The following is a 15,144-nucleotide window of genomic DNA, read 5'->3' on the forward strand; positions in this document are numbered from 1 at the left end:
TCAGCTGTTTTGGGGCTGTTTCGGAGGCGTTTCAGGCCAGGTTTGGGGTGCGCCGGGGTCTTTTGGGCCATTTTGCCCCACTTTTGGGGCTGGTTTCAGGGTATCTCAGGTGACCTCGGGGGTATTTTGGGGGGGGCTTTGGCATTTTGGGGCAGATTTGGGGCTGTTTTAGTAGTTTCGGGGGCAGTGTCTGGGCTATTTTGGAGAGATTTGAAGCTATTTTGGGGCATTTTGATATATTTTAGTAGCATTTTGGCACTTGGAAGGCACTGCTTGGGCTGTATTTTCACCTTTGATGCTATTTTGGGCGGTTAATAGTTTTGGGGGCGCTTTGGGGGCTCTCTTTGGGCCACGTTTTGGATTTTGATGCTCTTTTGGGGGCGTTTTAGCAGTCCGGGGTCACTCCGAGAGCAGATTTGGGACTTTTCGTGGGTTTTTCACAACGTCGGGCTCCTTCGGGGGCATTTGGACCAACACGGGGCCGTCCCGGGCCGGTTCGGGCCTTTCTGGTGCCATTCCGGGCCTTTTACGGGGCCTTTTTGGGGCCGTTTCGGGCCTTTTCGGGGCCGTTCCGGCCCTGCCCTCCCGTCCCCATGGCAACCGCCCCCTCCCGCCGCCATCTCGCGCCCGGCCCCAAGATGGCGCCCGTCGCCACGGCAACAGCGCGCGCGCGCGTCCCTCGCCGGCCCCCGTCGCGCGGCCGGAAGTCCCGCCCCCGCGCGGGCCGGAAGTTCCGCCCCGCGCCGGGTCCCGCTTCCGGCCGGGCGGCGATGGCGAAGCTGCTGAGCTGCGTCCTGGGGCCGCGGCTCCCCTGCCGCGTGCACCGGCGGCGGGCGGCGGGGCCCGGGCCGCGCGGGGAGGGGCCGCGGGAGCCCAGCCGGGTGCGGGGGGGCGGGGAGCGGCACCGGCGGGGGGTTGGGGGGGAGGTTACCGGGAGGGGAGGGGGAGAAACCGGGAGGGGAGGGGCCGGGGAGGGGAACCGGGGCCGGGGGGGGAGGGGACCGGTACCGGGGGGGGGGGGGGGGCGGTTAGTGGAAGGGAGGGGTCTGGGGGGGCGGGGGGGGGAACCGGGGAGGGGAGGGGCCGCGGGGACGGTTACCGGGAGGGGGAGGGGCTGGAGAGCTGGAGGGCACCGGTACGGGGGGGGGGGGGCGTTACCGAGATGGGAGGGGTCTGGGGGTGGGGGGCACAAAGGTACCGGGGGGGGGCAGAACCGGGACGGGAGGGGTCTGGGGGCGCACTTGTGGGGGGGGAGGGAACCGGTACCGGGCACCGGGATGGGAGGGGTTGGGGGGACCTGGGGGGCGGAACCGGGACAGGGGGGGCGCAGAGGGGACGGGGGGGTGCAGAGGGGGGTCTCACGGCCCGGTGCCCCCCAGGACTCGTACTACCAACCGCGGGGGCTGGAGAAGCACACGGACAGCGTGCTGGCGCTGGTGAGGGCGGGGGGACCCCCAAACCCCCCCCGGGGACCCCCCCGGGACCCCCCCCCCCCGGGGCTCTGTGCCCCCCCCCGGTGCCGCTGACCCCCCCCCCCCCCGCCCCCCAGGCCTCGGTGCTGTGGTCCATCCTCGTGCTACGCCTCTGGCCGCCGCCGTCTTCTCACCTCTACCGGAAAGGTACCGGGGGGGGGGGGGGGGGGCAACACCACCGTTACTGCCCTCCCCCCCCCCCCCCAGGGCTGCTGACGATGTCCCGCGTGGTGCCGCTGTCCCACTGCGCCGCCACCGTGCTGCTGCTGCTGGCCGGCGTCGCCTGCCTCAGAGGTGGGGGCAAAATAAAACCGGGACCCCCCCAGATTTAAGGGGGGGGGCACCGGGGGGGGGGGGGGGCCTGAACCCAAGGACCCCCCCCCCCCCCAAAAAAAAAGGCATCGGGCGCTGGAGCAACCCGCAGTACGTGGGAGTTCATCACGGTGCTGGAGGACAGCCACCGCCTGGGCACGCCCGAGGTCAAGGTGGGGGGGGATCGACGTGGGGGGGGCCCTGAGGGCGAGGGGGGCCCTAAAATGTGTCCCCCCCCTCGGTGTCCCCCCCCCGCAGCGCAAGCTGGCCGCGCACACCTTCGACTTCCGCAGCTGGCCCGTCGACTTCCGCTGGGACAGTGCCGGGCGGCTCCTGGTGAGCCCCCCCCCCGATTTTTGGGACCCCCCAAATTTTGGGACCCCCCCCCCGCTGGGATTGAGCCCCCCCCTGACCCCTCCCCGCCCCGCAGGGGGGGGGCCCGGGCCGTGCCCCTGCTGCGCGCCCCCCCCGGCACCGCGGGGCGGCCGCCGGCCTCCTGGGGGCCCTCAAGAAGCTGCCGTGCCAGCTGGCCAGGTGGGCGGGGCCTGAGGGGGGCAGGGCCGGAAGGGGGTGGGGCCTGAAAGGGCGTGGCCGGAAGGGGCGGGGCTTCAGGGGGGCGGGACCGGAAGGGGCGGGGCTTCAGGGGAGGGACTGGAAGGGGCAGTGCTTCGTGGTGGGAGGAGCTTGTGTGGGTGGGGCAGGGGCGGGGATTGGGTGGGGATGGAGGGGCGGGGCTTCAATGTGGCCACGCCCCTTTGCGTGGTGGGCGGGGCTCGAAGGGGTGGGGCGCCTGGGGGCGGGGCTTGTGCAGGGGGTGGGGCAGAAGGGGGCGGGGCTTGAGGGGGAAGGGGTTGGGGGTGGGGCTTCCATTGGCCACACCCCTGGGGTGGTGGCTGGGAGGGGGCGGGGCTTGGGTGGGGGCGGGGCTTGTTTGGGGCGGGGCTTGTTTGGGGCGGGGCTTGTTTGGGGGCGGGGCTTGTTTGGGGGCGGGGCTTGGGTGGGGCCGGAAGGGGAAGCAGATTGGAAGCTTGGGGTCTGGTGGGCGGGGCTCCCAGAGGCCACGCCCCCTTATCATTTCCTTTAAGGAAGTGGGCGTGGCCAGGCGGTGGGCGGGGCTCCCACCCCTGTCCCCGCCCCCTTAAAGCGGGCAGTGCTCCCCCCACGAGGGAGGGACCTCGCCCCTCGTGGGCGGGGCCAAAGGGAAGCCCCGCCCCCTGATGGGCGTGTCCTCGCTGACCCCGCCCCCCGGTGGGCGTGTCCTCCGCGGGCCCCGCCCCCCGCCCCGCCCCCCGCAGCCTGGTGCTGGCGCACACGCTGGGGCGCCGCATGCTGTTCCCGGGCTCCGTGCGGCTGCTGCAGAAGGCGCTGCTGCCGGTGCTGCTGCAGGGCCAGGCGCGCCTGGTGGAGGAGGTGAGCGCCCCTCCAGATTCGGGGACCCCCCCCAGATTTTAGGGACCCCCCCCTCTAATAAATCCCCCCCCCCAGTGCGGCGGGCGGCGCAAGCTGCTGGCCTGCGACGGCAACGAGATCGACACCATGTTCGCTCGACCGCCGCGCCGCGCCCGGCCCCCGCGGGCAGAAGCTGGTGAGCGGGAACCGAGGGGGGCACGGGGGGCGCCCTGCGTGCGTGTCCCCCCCCCCCCCACACTCCTACCACCCCCCCCTGCCCCCCCAGGTCATTTGCTGCGAGGGCAACGCCGGGTTCTACGAGGTCGGCTGCCTCTCCACGCCGCTCGAGGGTACGGACCCCCCCCCCTTTTGGCCCCCCCCCCGCCCCATAAAGCCCCCCCCCCACCCTATAACCCCCCTCCCCATAGGGACCCCCCCCATCTTTATGCCCCCCCGCAGCACCCCATGCGCTCCCACCTGGGGGGTCACAGCCCCTTTTGGGGAGCTCCTTTTATTGGGGGGGGGGGGTTTTTATTCGTGGGGGGGTCCCTGGGGTGCTCTTTTATCCGGGGGGGGTCCCACGGGGGGGGTCCCACCCCCATCCTCAGCGGGGTGAGGGATCCCCTCTATTTCCCCTGCCCCCCCCCAGCACCCTATCGGTTCCCCCCCAGGGGGGTCGCAGCCCCTTTTCGGGGGGGGCTCTTTTTACCGGGGGGGCTCTTTTTTTTGCGGGGGTGTCCTTAAGGAGCTTTTTTATCTTTGGGGGGGGGTGACACCATTTTCTCCCCCACCCCCAGCCGGCTACTCCGTCCTGGGCTGGAACCACCCCGGCTTCGCAGGCAGCACGGTGAGCGCCCCCCCCCCCCAACCTGCCCCCCCGCAAATTTTTGGCCCCCCCCCCGCCCCCGTAACGCCCCCCCCGCCCCGCCTGCCCCCCCCCAGGGGGTGCCGCTGCCGCAGAGCGAGGCCAACGCCATGGACGTGGTGGTGCAGTACGCACTGCAGCGCCTCGGCTTCGCGCCCCGCGACCTCGTGCTCTACGCCTGGTCCATCGGCGGCTTCACCGGTACGTGGGGGGGGCGCGGGGCGTGGGGGGGGGGGGGCACGGTAACCCCCCCCGGGTAAAACCGAGCCCCCCCCCGCAGCCACGTGGGCAGCGATGTCGTACCCCGAGATCGGGGCCCCTGGTGCTCGACGCCTCCTTCGACGACCTGGTGCCGCTGGCCCTCAAGGTGCTGCCCAGCAGCTGGCGTGAGTGTGCCCCCCCCCCTCGCTAATTAACCCCCCCTCGCTAATTAACCCCCCGCTAATTAGCACCCCCCTTTCGTTACATTAACCCCCCTATTAATCGCACAGGGGAGCTGGTGACACGCACGGTGCGCTCAGCACCTCAACCTCAACAACGGGGAGCAGCTCTGCAGGTAGGGGGGGCCCCCCGCGCCTGGGGGGGGGGGGAGGGCTCTGCCATCGTGTGCCCCCCCCCAAAATAACCCCCCCCCCCCCCCCCCCCCCCAAAAAGGTACCAGGGCCCCGTGCTGCTGGTGCGGAGGACGCGGGACGAGATCATCACCACCACGTGAGTCGGAGGGGGGGGGCAAAAATTTGGGGCGGGGGGATTAAAAATGGGGGTGCGGGGGGTGAGGGTTAAGGGGGGGGCATCCCCACGGTGCCCCCCCACCCCAAAATGCAGCCCCCCCCCCCTCAGGGTCCCCGAGACCCCGCCTCCAACCGGCGGCAACGACCTCCTGCTGAAGCTGCTGCAGCACCGGTGAGGGGCGCGGAGGGGGGCGGGGGGTCGTGGAGAAGGGGGGGGGCTCTGAAATCCCCCCCCGCCCCCCCAGGTACCCCAAGATCATGGCCGACGAGGGCGTCCGCGTGGTGCGCGAGTGGCTGGCGGCCGCCACCCCCGCCGAGGGAGAGTAAGAGGCGGCCCCCCCGCGGGGAAACGGGGCCCCCCCCCGAGCCCCCCCCACCCCATTGGGACCCCCCAGACCCCATTGGGACCCCCCAGACCCCATTGGGACCCCCCCAGACCCCATTGGGACCCCCCAGACCCCCATTGGGACCCCCCCAGACCCCATTGGGACCCCCCCCACCCCATTGAGACCCCCCCCAGACCCCATTGGGACCCCCCCCCCCGACCCCATTGGGACCCCCCCCGACCCCATTGAGACCCCCCCCAGACCCCATTGGGACCCCCCAGACCCCATTGGGACCCCCCCAGACCCCATTGGGACCCCCCCACCCCATTGAGACCCCCCCAGACCCCATTGGGACCCCCAGACCCCATTGGGACCCCCCCCACCCCATTGAGACCCCCCCCCAGACCCCATTGGGACCCCCCAGACCCCATTGAGACCCCCCCGACCCCATTGGGACCCCCCCGACCCCATTGGGACCCCCCAGACCCCATTGGGACCCCCAGACCCCATTGAGACCCCCCCCCAGACCCCATTGGGACCCCCCCGACCCCATTGAGACCCCCCCGACCCCATTGGGACCCCCCCCGACCCCATTGCCCCCCCCCAGACCCCGTTAACCCCCCCATTTACCCCACTCCCCCCCTTTACCCCATTCCCCCTCCTCACCCCACCCCCTCCGTGACCCCCAATGCCCCCCCCCGCCCCTTTTATCCGGGGGGGCCCCGGGGGTCCCGCCCCCCCCCCCCCCCCAGCCCCCCCGTTGCAGGCGCCGTGGCGCAGCGCTGCCCCGTGGACGAGGCGTGGTGCTGTGCCGCCCTGGGGGGCTTCGCCGCCGACCGCGCCCCCTTCCCCTGGAGCCTGGGTGAGCCTGGGGGGGGCACAAAGTGGGGGGGGGGGGCGTGATGGGGGGGGGGGGCACGGCCCCCGTTTAACGCCTGACCCCCCCCCCCCCAAAAGGCGAGGAGATGGCGGTGGAGCAGCGCCGGCAGCTGGCCCTCTTCCTGGTAAGGGGTCGTTGTGGGGGGGGCCCACCAATGCCCCCCCCTCGTTAATTAACGCCGCGCCCTTTTAATTGTCCCCCCCCCCAGGCGCAGAAGCACCTGCAGAACTTCGAGGCCACGCACTGCACCCCCGCTGCCCCCCCACGCCTTCCGCCTGCCCTGGAGCCTGTGACCCCCCCTGCTCCGTGCCCCCCCCCATCACCCCCCCCCGCACGCTGTACATTGCCCCCCCCGCCCCAAAACCCCCCCCCCCCCGCCGCCCCCAGCACGGGAGTAAAGGTATTTTTGGTACTGGTGCCGCGGCGTGCGTCGGGGGGGGGGCATGGGGGGGGAAAATGGGGTGGGGGGGGGGGTAAAATGGGGGGGGGGATAAATTGGGGGGTGTGCGGGGGGGGGGATGGGGGGGGGATAAATTGGGGGGTAAAATGGGGGTGGGGGGATAAAGTGGGGGGATAAATTGGGGGGTAAAATGGGGGTGGGGGGATAAATTGGGGGGTAAAATGGGGGTGGGGGGATAAATTGGGGGGATAAATTGGGGGGGATAAAAGGGGGGGGGATAAATTGGGGGGGTAAAATGGGGTGGGGGGATAAATTGGGGGGGTAAAATGGGGTGGGGGGATAAATTGGGGGGGGTTGGGGGGGTAAAATGGGGTGGGGGGATGAATTGGGGGGGGTGTCCCAAACGACAGCCACAGCGCCCCCTGCGGTTCCGTCCTTTATTAGCGAGCGAAGCTGAAATAATTGGGGGGGGGGGGGGGGGCGGCCCCCCCCCAGAAAAAGCACCCCCAGGGAGGGGGCAGCACCAGCGGGGGGTCCTGGGAGGGTCCTGGAGGGTCCTGGGAGGGTCCTGGAGGGTCCTGGGGGGTCCTGGGCATCTGGGGGTCCTGGAGCTTGGGGGGTCCCGGGCATGTGGGGGTCCCGGGGGGCGCCCCCCCTAGGGGTGCTGGCGGCGGTTGAGCAGGAGGCAGCAGGAGCTCAGCGCCCCCCCCAGCTTGGCCGCCTCGCTCAGCGCCGCCGGCACCAGCGTCACCCCGGGCAGCTTCTGGAACGGCTGCGGGCGGGGCGGGGGGCGGGGGCCGGGTCAGGGCACGCCCCCCGACGAGGCCACGCCCCCCGCCGAGGCCACGCCCCCTCCTGCGGAGGCCACGCCCCCAGCCCTCAGGCCACGCCCCCCAGCCCCCTCCCCGCTCCCCCAGCACCACCCCCTGCTCGTTTTGACCCCGCCCCTTCAGCCCCGCCCCCTTTAGCCCCGCCCCTCACCATGTGCCCGGCCACGCCCCTTCCCGGCCACGCCCCCAGCCCTCAGACCACGCCCCCCAGCAACCCCCCTCCCACTCCCCCACTGTTAACCCCCTGCCCGTTCTGACCCCGCCCATCCCCGCCCCCTTAAGCCCCGCCCACCCCTTAAGCCCCGCCCTCCCCAAGCCCCGCCCTCCGCCTTAAGCCCCGCCCACCTCTTAAGCCACCCCCAAGCCCCGCCCGTCCCAAGCCCCGCCCACCCCCTAAGCCCCGCCTATCCCCCTCCAAGCCCCGCCCACCCCTTAAGCCCCGCCCACCCCCGAAGCCCCGCCCACCCCTCTAAGCCCCACCGCCCCACCCACCACAAGCCCCGCCCATCCCCCAAGCCTCGCTCACCCCCTTAAGGCCCCGCCCACCCCCCCCTTAAGGCCCCCGCCCACCCCCCGCCCCGCCCACCCCTAAGCCCCACCCCCCAGCCCCGCCCACCCCCTTAAACCCCGCCCACCCACCAAGCCCCGCCCACCCCCCTTAAGCCCTGCTTGCCCCCTAAGCCCCGCCCCCGCCCCCGAAGCCCCGCCCACCCCCCCTAAGCCCCGCCCCCTTGAGCCCCACCCCCCTTAAGCCCCGCCCACCCCAAGCCCCGCCCCCTTAAGCCCCGCCCCAAGCCCCACCCACCCCCTAAGCCCCGCCCACCACCTTAAGCCCCGCCCACCCCGAAGACCCGCCCACCCCTTAAGCCCCGCCCACCCCTTAAGCCCCGCCCACCCCCTTAAGCCCCGCCCCCCCCCGAAGCCCCGCCCATCCCCCCAAGCCCCGCCCCTTAATCCCCGCCCGCTCCCCTTAAGCCCCGCCCCTTAAGCCCCGCCCACCACCAAGCCCCACCCATCCCCCCCTAAGCCCCGCCCACCCCCTTGAGCCCCACCCCCAAGCCCCGCCCACCCCTTAAGCCCTGCCCCCAAGCCCTGCCCACCCCCAAGCCCCACCCATCCCCCCAAGCCCCGCCCACCCCCAAGCCCCGCCCACCCAAGCCCCCGCCCCCCACGCCCCGCCCACCTGCAGGCTGCCCGGGAACTCCTCGGGGCTGCGGTGCACCAGCACGGCGCCCCCCGCGCCCCCGCGCGTACAGGCAGTTCCCGGCCGGGTCGTCCGGCACCGACAGGCGCCCGTAGGCGTGGTCCGAGAGCTGCTCCATGGCCTGGGGGGGGGGGGGGGCATAAACCACGGGGGGGTCAGCACCCACCCCCCGGGACCCCCCCGCCCCCCATACCCCCCCCCCGCCCACCTTGATGGCGCGGCGCGCCGCCTCGCTGCTGCCGATGGCGATGGTGTCGGGGGCGGCCATGCTGCAGAAGCTCTTCAGGGTGGCCCCCCGGCCACCGGCACCGTGGACACGGCGAAGTCCTGTGGGGGGCAAATAAAGGGTTAAAAGCCCCCCCCCCAAAAAAAATCCACCCCCCCCCCCCCCCAAAAATAGGGCTCACCCGGAAGGTGTCGGCCACCGCCTCGGCCCCGCGGTGGTTGGTCCACGAGGAGATGCCCACGAAGAACTCACGGCCTGGGGGGGGCAAAATTGGGGGGGGGGTCAAGGGGCACTGGGGGGGCAGGGGGTAATGAGGGGGGGGGGTCAAAGGGTAATGGGGGGGGGGGCAGGGGGACACCGCCCCGTGTGCCCCCTCCCACCCCAGACGCCTCGGTTTTGGGTCCCCAGTTTGGGTTAGGGATGATTTTTTTGGGGAGGGGGGTTGGGGGGTGGGGGTCCCTTTTGGGGGGTGTCCCCGAATCTTGGGGGCCCCCTCACCGGTGAAGAGCACATCGCTCCCGTCCAGCGTCGCCCCCTCGTCCGTCAGCGCCACCACGCGCAGCTTCAGCTCCTCCAGCACCGCCCGGACGCTGCCCAGCTGGGGGGGGGGCACAGTGTCACCCCCCCCCCCCGGACCCCGAACCCCCCATAAACCCCCCCAAATCCCCCCCCAAACCTCCCTATAACCCCCAAAACTCGCTATAACCCCCCATAATGCCCCGAAATCCCCCCGAAACCCCCCTATAACCCCCCCCATAACCCCCCCAAAGCCCTCTACAAGCCCCCCAGCCCCCCCAACCCCATTGTAACCCCCCAAAGTCCCCCTGTAGCCTTCCAACCCCCCCCATAACCCCCCCTAAAGCCCCCAAATGCCCCTATAACCCCCTAAATCCCTCCATAACCCCCCCATAACATGCCCAGCCCCCCAGTAACTCTCACAAAACCCCCACAATCCCCCTAAACCCCTTGTAACCCCCCCGATCCCCCCCATAACCCCCCCCCCAGATCCCCCCTAACCCCCCCCAACCCCCTTAAAACCCCCCATAACACCCCCATAACCCCCCATAACCCCTCCAGCCCCCCATAGTCCCCCCATAACCCCTCCCAACCCCCTTGTAACCCCCCCCCAAATCCCCTCTTAAGCCCCCCCCAAGCCCCCTCACCACCCCAACCCCTTGTAACTCCCTCCAGCCCCCCCCCATAACCCCCTTAAAACCCCCCCCATAACCCCCCCAACCCCTTGTAACCCCTCTAAGCCCCCCATAACCCCTCCAGCCCCCCCCATAAGTCCCCTCTATAACCCCCCCCCAACCCCTTGCTACACCCCCCCACCCCCCCATAGCTCCCCCATAACCCCCCCCAACCCCCTTGTAACCCCCTCCAGCCCCCCCATAACCCCCTTAAAACCCCCCCATAACACCCCTATAACCCCCCATAACCCCTCCAGCCCCCCCATAGCCCCCCATAACCCCCCCCAACCCCCTTGTAACCCCCCTCAAGCCCCCCATAACCCCCTTAAACCCCCCAGAACACCCCTATAACCCCCCCAAGCCCCTTGTAACCCCCCCGTAGTCCCCCCAGCCCCCCCATAGTCCCCCCTATAACCCCCCCCACCCCCGTTGTAACCCCTCCCGACCCCCCATAACCCTCCCAACCCCCTTGTAACCCCCTCCAGCCCCCGATAACCCCCTTAAAACCCCCCCATAACCCCCCCAACCCCCTTGTAACCCCTCCAAACCCCCCGTAACCCCTCCAGCCCCCCCATAGTCCCCCTATAACCCCTCACAACCCCCTTTGTAACCCCCCCCAACCCCCCCATAGCCCCCCCCATAACCCTCCCAACCCCCTTGTAACCCCCCTCCAGCCCCCCCATAACCCCCTTAAAACCCCCCGTAACACCCCTATAACCCCCAAGCCCCTTGTAACCCCCCCCGTAGTCCCCCCAGCCCCCCATAGACCCCCTATAACCCCCCCAACCCCCTTGTAACCCCCCACGCCCCCCCCCCATAACCCTCCCAACCCCCTTGTAACCCCCTCCAGCCCCCCCATAACCCCCTTAAAACCCCCCATAACCCCCCAACCCCTTGTAACCCCTCCGACCCCCCCCCCCATAACCCCCCCATAACCCCCCCAACCCCTTGTAACCCCCTCCAGCCCCCCCATAGTCCCCCTATACCCCCCCCCCCCAACCCCCTTGTAACACCCCCCCCACCCCCCCATAGCCCCCCCCCATAACCCTCCCAACCCCCTTGTAACCCCCCTCCAGCCCCCCCATAACCCCCTTAAAACCCCCCATAACACCCCTATAACCCCCCATAACCCCTCCAGCCCCCCCATAGTCCCCCCATAACCCCCCCCCAACCCCTTGTAACCCCTCCGACCCCCCCATAACCCCTCCAGCCCCCCCATAGTCCCCCTATAACCCCTCCCACCCCCCTCGTAACCCCCCCGACCCCCCATAACCCCCTTAAAACTCCCCATAAGACCCCTATAACCCCCTTGTAACCCCCCCCGGCCCCCCATAACCCTCCCAACCCCCCTTGTAACCCCCTCCGAGCCCCCCATAACCCCCCTTTAAAACCCCCCCCCATAACCCCCCCCAACCCCCTTGTAACCCCTCTAAGCCCCCCATAACCCCTCCAGCCCCCCCATAGTCCCCCTATAACCCCTCCCACCCCCCTTGTAACCCCCCCGACCCCCCCCATAACCCCCCCATAACCCCCCCAACCCCTTGTAACCCCCTCCAGCCCCCCATAACCCCCATAGTCCCCCCCATAACCCCCCTATAACCCCCCAACCCCTTGTAACGCCCCCCACCCCCCCCATAGCCCCCCCATAACCCCCCCAACCCCCTTGTAACCCCCTCCAGCCCCCCCATAACCCCCCCCCTTAAAACCCCCCATAACACCCCTATAACCCCCCATAACCCCTCCAGCCCCCCATAGTCCCCCCCCATAACCCCCCCAACCCCCTTGTAACCCCCCTCCAGCCCCCCCATAACCCCTTTAAAACCCCCCATAACACCCCTATAACCCCCATAACCCCTCCAGCCCCCCCATAGTCCCCCTATAACCCCCCCCCCAACCCCTTGTAACCCCCCCCAGCCCCCCCCCCCCATAACCCCCTTAAACCCCCCCCTCGCAACCCCTCCCCCCCCGACCCCCCCATAACCCCTCCCCCCAAACACCCCCATAACACCCCTATAACCCCCCCCCAACCCCCTCGTAACCCCCCCCCCCGACCCCCCCGTAGCCCCCCAGCCCCCCCACCCTCGTCCCTGCGGGCGGGCAGCCAGGGCCGGGTGAGCAGCGCGGTGTCGCCCTGCACCACGGCCACGTCCTCGAGCAGCACCGCGCGCGGCCGCGCCGCCGGCAGCTGCAGCAGCTGCAGCCCCAGCTGCTGGCGCAGGGACCCCCGCCAGGGACCCCCAGCTGCCGGTGGGCCTTGGCCAGGTCCAGGGGCCCCCCCGGCCCTCGGCCCCCGACCCCGCCGGCGGCAGCGGCCCGCACCACCGCGTGGCTGAAGCGCCCGAAGGAGCCCGGGCCCGACATCGCCCCGGGGGGGTCGCTAAGGGGCTTTGGGGGCTCCTGGGGAGGTCTTTGGGGGGTCGCGGGGGGGGTTCTGGGGTTACTGGGAGGTCTCTGGGGGTCCTGAGGAGTTCCTGGGGGTCCCTGGGGGGGCTTTGGGGGTCCTCTGGGACCCTGGGGGTCCTGGGTGTCCCTGGTGTCCTGGTGGGGTCCTTGGGGGGTCTGGGGGGATCCTGGGGTCCCTGAGGGGTCCCTGAGGGGCTTTGGGGGCTCCTGGGGAGGTCTTTGGGGGGCTTGGGGGTTCTGGGGAGTTCCTGGGAGGTCTCTGGGGGTTCTGAGGGAGTTCCTGGGGGGGTCTTTGGGGTCCTGGGGGGTCCTTGGGGACCCTGGGGGGTCCTGGGTGTCCCTGGCGTCCTGGTGGGGTCCTTGGGGGGTCTGGGGGTCCTGGGGGTCCCTCAGGGGTCCCTAAGGGGCTTTGGGGGGGTCCTGGGGAGGTCTTTGGAGGTCTTGGGGGGTTCTGGGGAGTTCCTGGGAGGTCTCTGGGGGTCCCTAGGGGGTCCCTAGGGGTCTTTGGGGGTCTTTGGGGGTCCTTGGGGGGTCCTGTGGGTCCCTGGGGGGGTCACTAAGGGGCTTTTGGGGTCCTGGGGGGGTCCTCAGCTCGCCATGGGGTGGGCAGAGGTGGTCCGAGGCCTGGAGGAGGGGGTGAAGAGGGGGTGAGCTCCGACCCCAAAGTCGGGGCCCAAAGGCAAAGCCCGACCCTAACCCCAAACCCCGACCCCGACCCTGACCCCGACCCCAAACCCCCGCCCAGGCCCCAAAACCCCCAACCCGAAGCCCCAGCCCTGATCCCAAACCCTGACCCCAACCCTAACCCCAAACCCCACCCTCCTAACCCCAAACCCCGGCCCTGAACCTAACCCCTGCGCCCAAACCCTAAACCCGACCCCCGACCCCCAACCTCAAAACCCCAACCCTGACCCCAGGCCCCAAACCGACCCCAAAACCCTGACCCTAGCCCCAAAACCAGGCCCTGACCCCAAAACCCCAAACCCCAAAACCCCAAACCCCCAAACCCCAACCCTGACCCCCAAACCCCAACCCTGACCCCCAAACCCGCCCCCAAATCCCTGAGCCTAACCCCGCCCCCTGACCCAAAACCCCTGAATCTAACCCCAAACCCCCCAAACCCCGCTTCTAACCCCGAAACCCAACCCCAACCCCGCCCCCCGCCCCTCCCCCCGCTCCCAAGCCCCGTCGCTGCCATCCACAGGCCGCGCTAGGCCCCCCCTAATTAACACCCCGCTAATTACCCCCCTAATTACCCCCCCCGCACCGCGCTCGGGCCGGGTCCTCCCGCCTGGGTCCTCCGCCTTCCCGGCAGCCCCCGCGGCGCGCCCCCTCCTCCCCCCTCGTCTGCGCGGCGCGGGGCGGGGCCCGGCCGCGACCCCCGGGGGCGGGGCTCGAGGAGGCCACGCCCACAGGGGGCGGGGCGAGGGGGCGGGGCCACGCCCCCTGGTCCCAGCTGGCGGCGAGGGGAGGGAGGGGAGCGGGTCTGGGGCCACTGGGGGCAGTACTGGGCTGTACTGGGCCGTACTGGGAGGTACTGGGGGTACTGGGGGCACTGGAACATACTGGGAGATGGTGGTACTGGGAGTACTGGGAGGTACCGGAGCACACTGGGAGCACTGGGGGGTACTGGGGGCACTGGAACATACTGGGAGATGGTGGTACTGGGAGTACTGGGAGATACCGGAGCACACTGGGAGCACTGGGAGGTACTGGGAGGTACTGGGGGGTACTGGGGGCACTGGAAGATACTGGGGAGATGGTGGTACTGGGAGTACTGGGAGGTGCCGGAGCACACTGGGAGCACTGGGAGGTACTGGGGGGTACTGGGGGCACTGGAACATACTGGGAGATGGTGGTACTGGGAGTACTGGGAGGTACCGGAGCACACTGGGAGGTACTGGGGGGTACTGGGGGGTACTGGAAGATACTGGGAGATGGTGGTACTGGGAGTACTGGGAGGTACCGGAGCACACTGGGAGCACTGGGGATACTGGGGGCACTGGAAGATACTGGGAGATGGGGGTACTGGGAGTACTGGGAGGTACCGGAGCACACTGGGAGCACTGGGAGGTACTGGGAGGTACTGGGGGGTACTGGGGGCACTGGAAGATACTGGGAGATGGTGGTACTGGGAGTACTGGGAGGTGCCGGAGCACACTGGGAGCACTGGGAGGTACTGGGGGGTACTGGGGGCACTGGAACATACTGGGAGATGGTGGTACTGGGAGTACTGGGAGGTACCGGAGCACACTGGGAGGTACTGGGGGGTACTGGGGGGTACTGGAAGATACTGGGAGATGGTGGTACTGGGAGTACTGGGAGGTACCGGAGCACACTGGGAGCACTGGGAGGTACTGGGGGTACTGGGGGCACTGGAACATACTGGGAGATGGTGGTACTGGGAGTACTGGGAGGTACCGGAGCACACTGGGAGGTACTGGGGGTACTGGGGGTACTGGGGGCACTGGAAGATACTGGGAGATGGGGGTACTGGGAGTACTGGGAGGTGCCGGACCACACTGGGAGGTACTGGGAGGTACTGGGGGTACTGGGGGCACTGGAAGATACTGGGAGATGGGTGGTACTGGGAGTACTGGGAGGTACCGGAGCACACTGGGAGCACTGGGAGGTACTGGGGGTACTGGAAGATACTGGGAGATGGGGGTACTGGGAGTACTGGGAGGTACTGGAGCACACTGGAAGCACTGGGAGGTACTGGGAGGTACTGGGAGGTACTGGGGGCACTGGAAGATACTGGGAGATGGGGGTACTGGGAGTACTGGGAGGTACCGGAGCACACTGGGAGCACTGGGAGGTACTGGAAGGTACTGGGGGGTACTGGGGGCACTGGAAGATACTGGGAGATGGTGGTACTGGGAGTACTGGGAGGTGCCGGAGCACACTGGGAGCACT

The 15,144-nt window shown here is 69.9% G+C and overlaps 2 protein-coding genes across 2 annotated transcripts; one reads left to right on the top strand and one right to left on the bottom strand.

Moving 5' to 3' along the window:
• Positions 1-719: 719 nt before the first annotated feature.
• Positions 720-6,287, top strand: ABHD16A (abhydrolase domain containing 16A, phospholipase). The gene is given in 25 exon segments (XM_066986630.1): positions 720-881; positions 1,380-1,436; positions 1,550-1,619; positions 1,680-1,766; positions 1,871-1,902; positions 1,904-1,957; positions 2,043-2,110; positions 2,206-2,243; positions 2,246-2,318; positions 3,080-3,194; positions 3,270-3,365; positions 3,460-3,523; positions 3,971-4,020; positions 4,116-4,239; positions 4,319-4,356; positions 4,358-4,424; positions 4,530-4,555; positions 4,557-4,594; positions 4,693-4,749; positions 4,879-4,941; positions 5,015-5,092; positions 5,848-5,957; positions 6,053-6,099; positions 6,184-6,225; positions 6,227-6,287. Coding segments are annotated over 25 exon segments (1,647 nt in total). The 5' UTR covers positions 720-770; the 3' UTR covers positions 6,269-6,287.
• A 705-nt stretch (positions 6,288-6,992) lies between these two features.
• DDAH2 (DDAH family member 2, ADMA-independent) lies at positions 6,993-12,494 on the bottom strand. The gene is given in 9 exon segments (XM_066986907.1): positions 6,993-7,147; positions 8,389-8,449; positions 8,451-8,530; positions 8,618-8,706; positions 8,709-8,736; positions 8,817-8,890; positions 9,134-9,233; positions 11,906-12,055; positions 12,058-12,494. Coding segments are annotated over 9 exon segments (828 nt in total). The 5' UTR covers positions 12,187-12,494; the 3' UTR covers positions 6,993-7,030.
• Between the last annotated feature and the right edge of the window lie 2,650 nt (positions 12,495-15,144).

This window comes from Anser cygnoides, chromosome 35, assembly GCF_040182565.1.
Source record: "Anser cygnoides isolate HZ-2024a breed goose chromosome 35, Taihu_goose_T2T_genome, whole genome shotgun sequence".
NCBI classification, from domain to species: domain Eukaryota; kingdom Metazoa; phylum Chordata; class Aves; order Anseriformes; family Anatidae; genus Anser; species Anser cygnoides.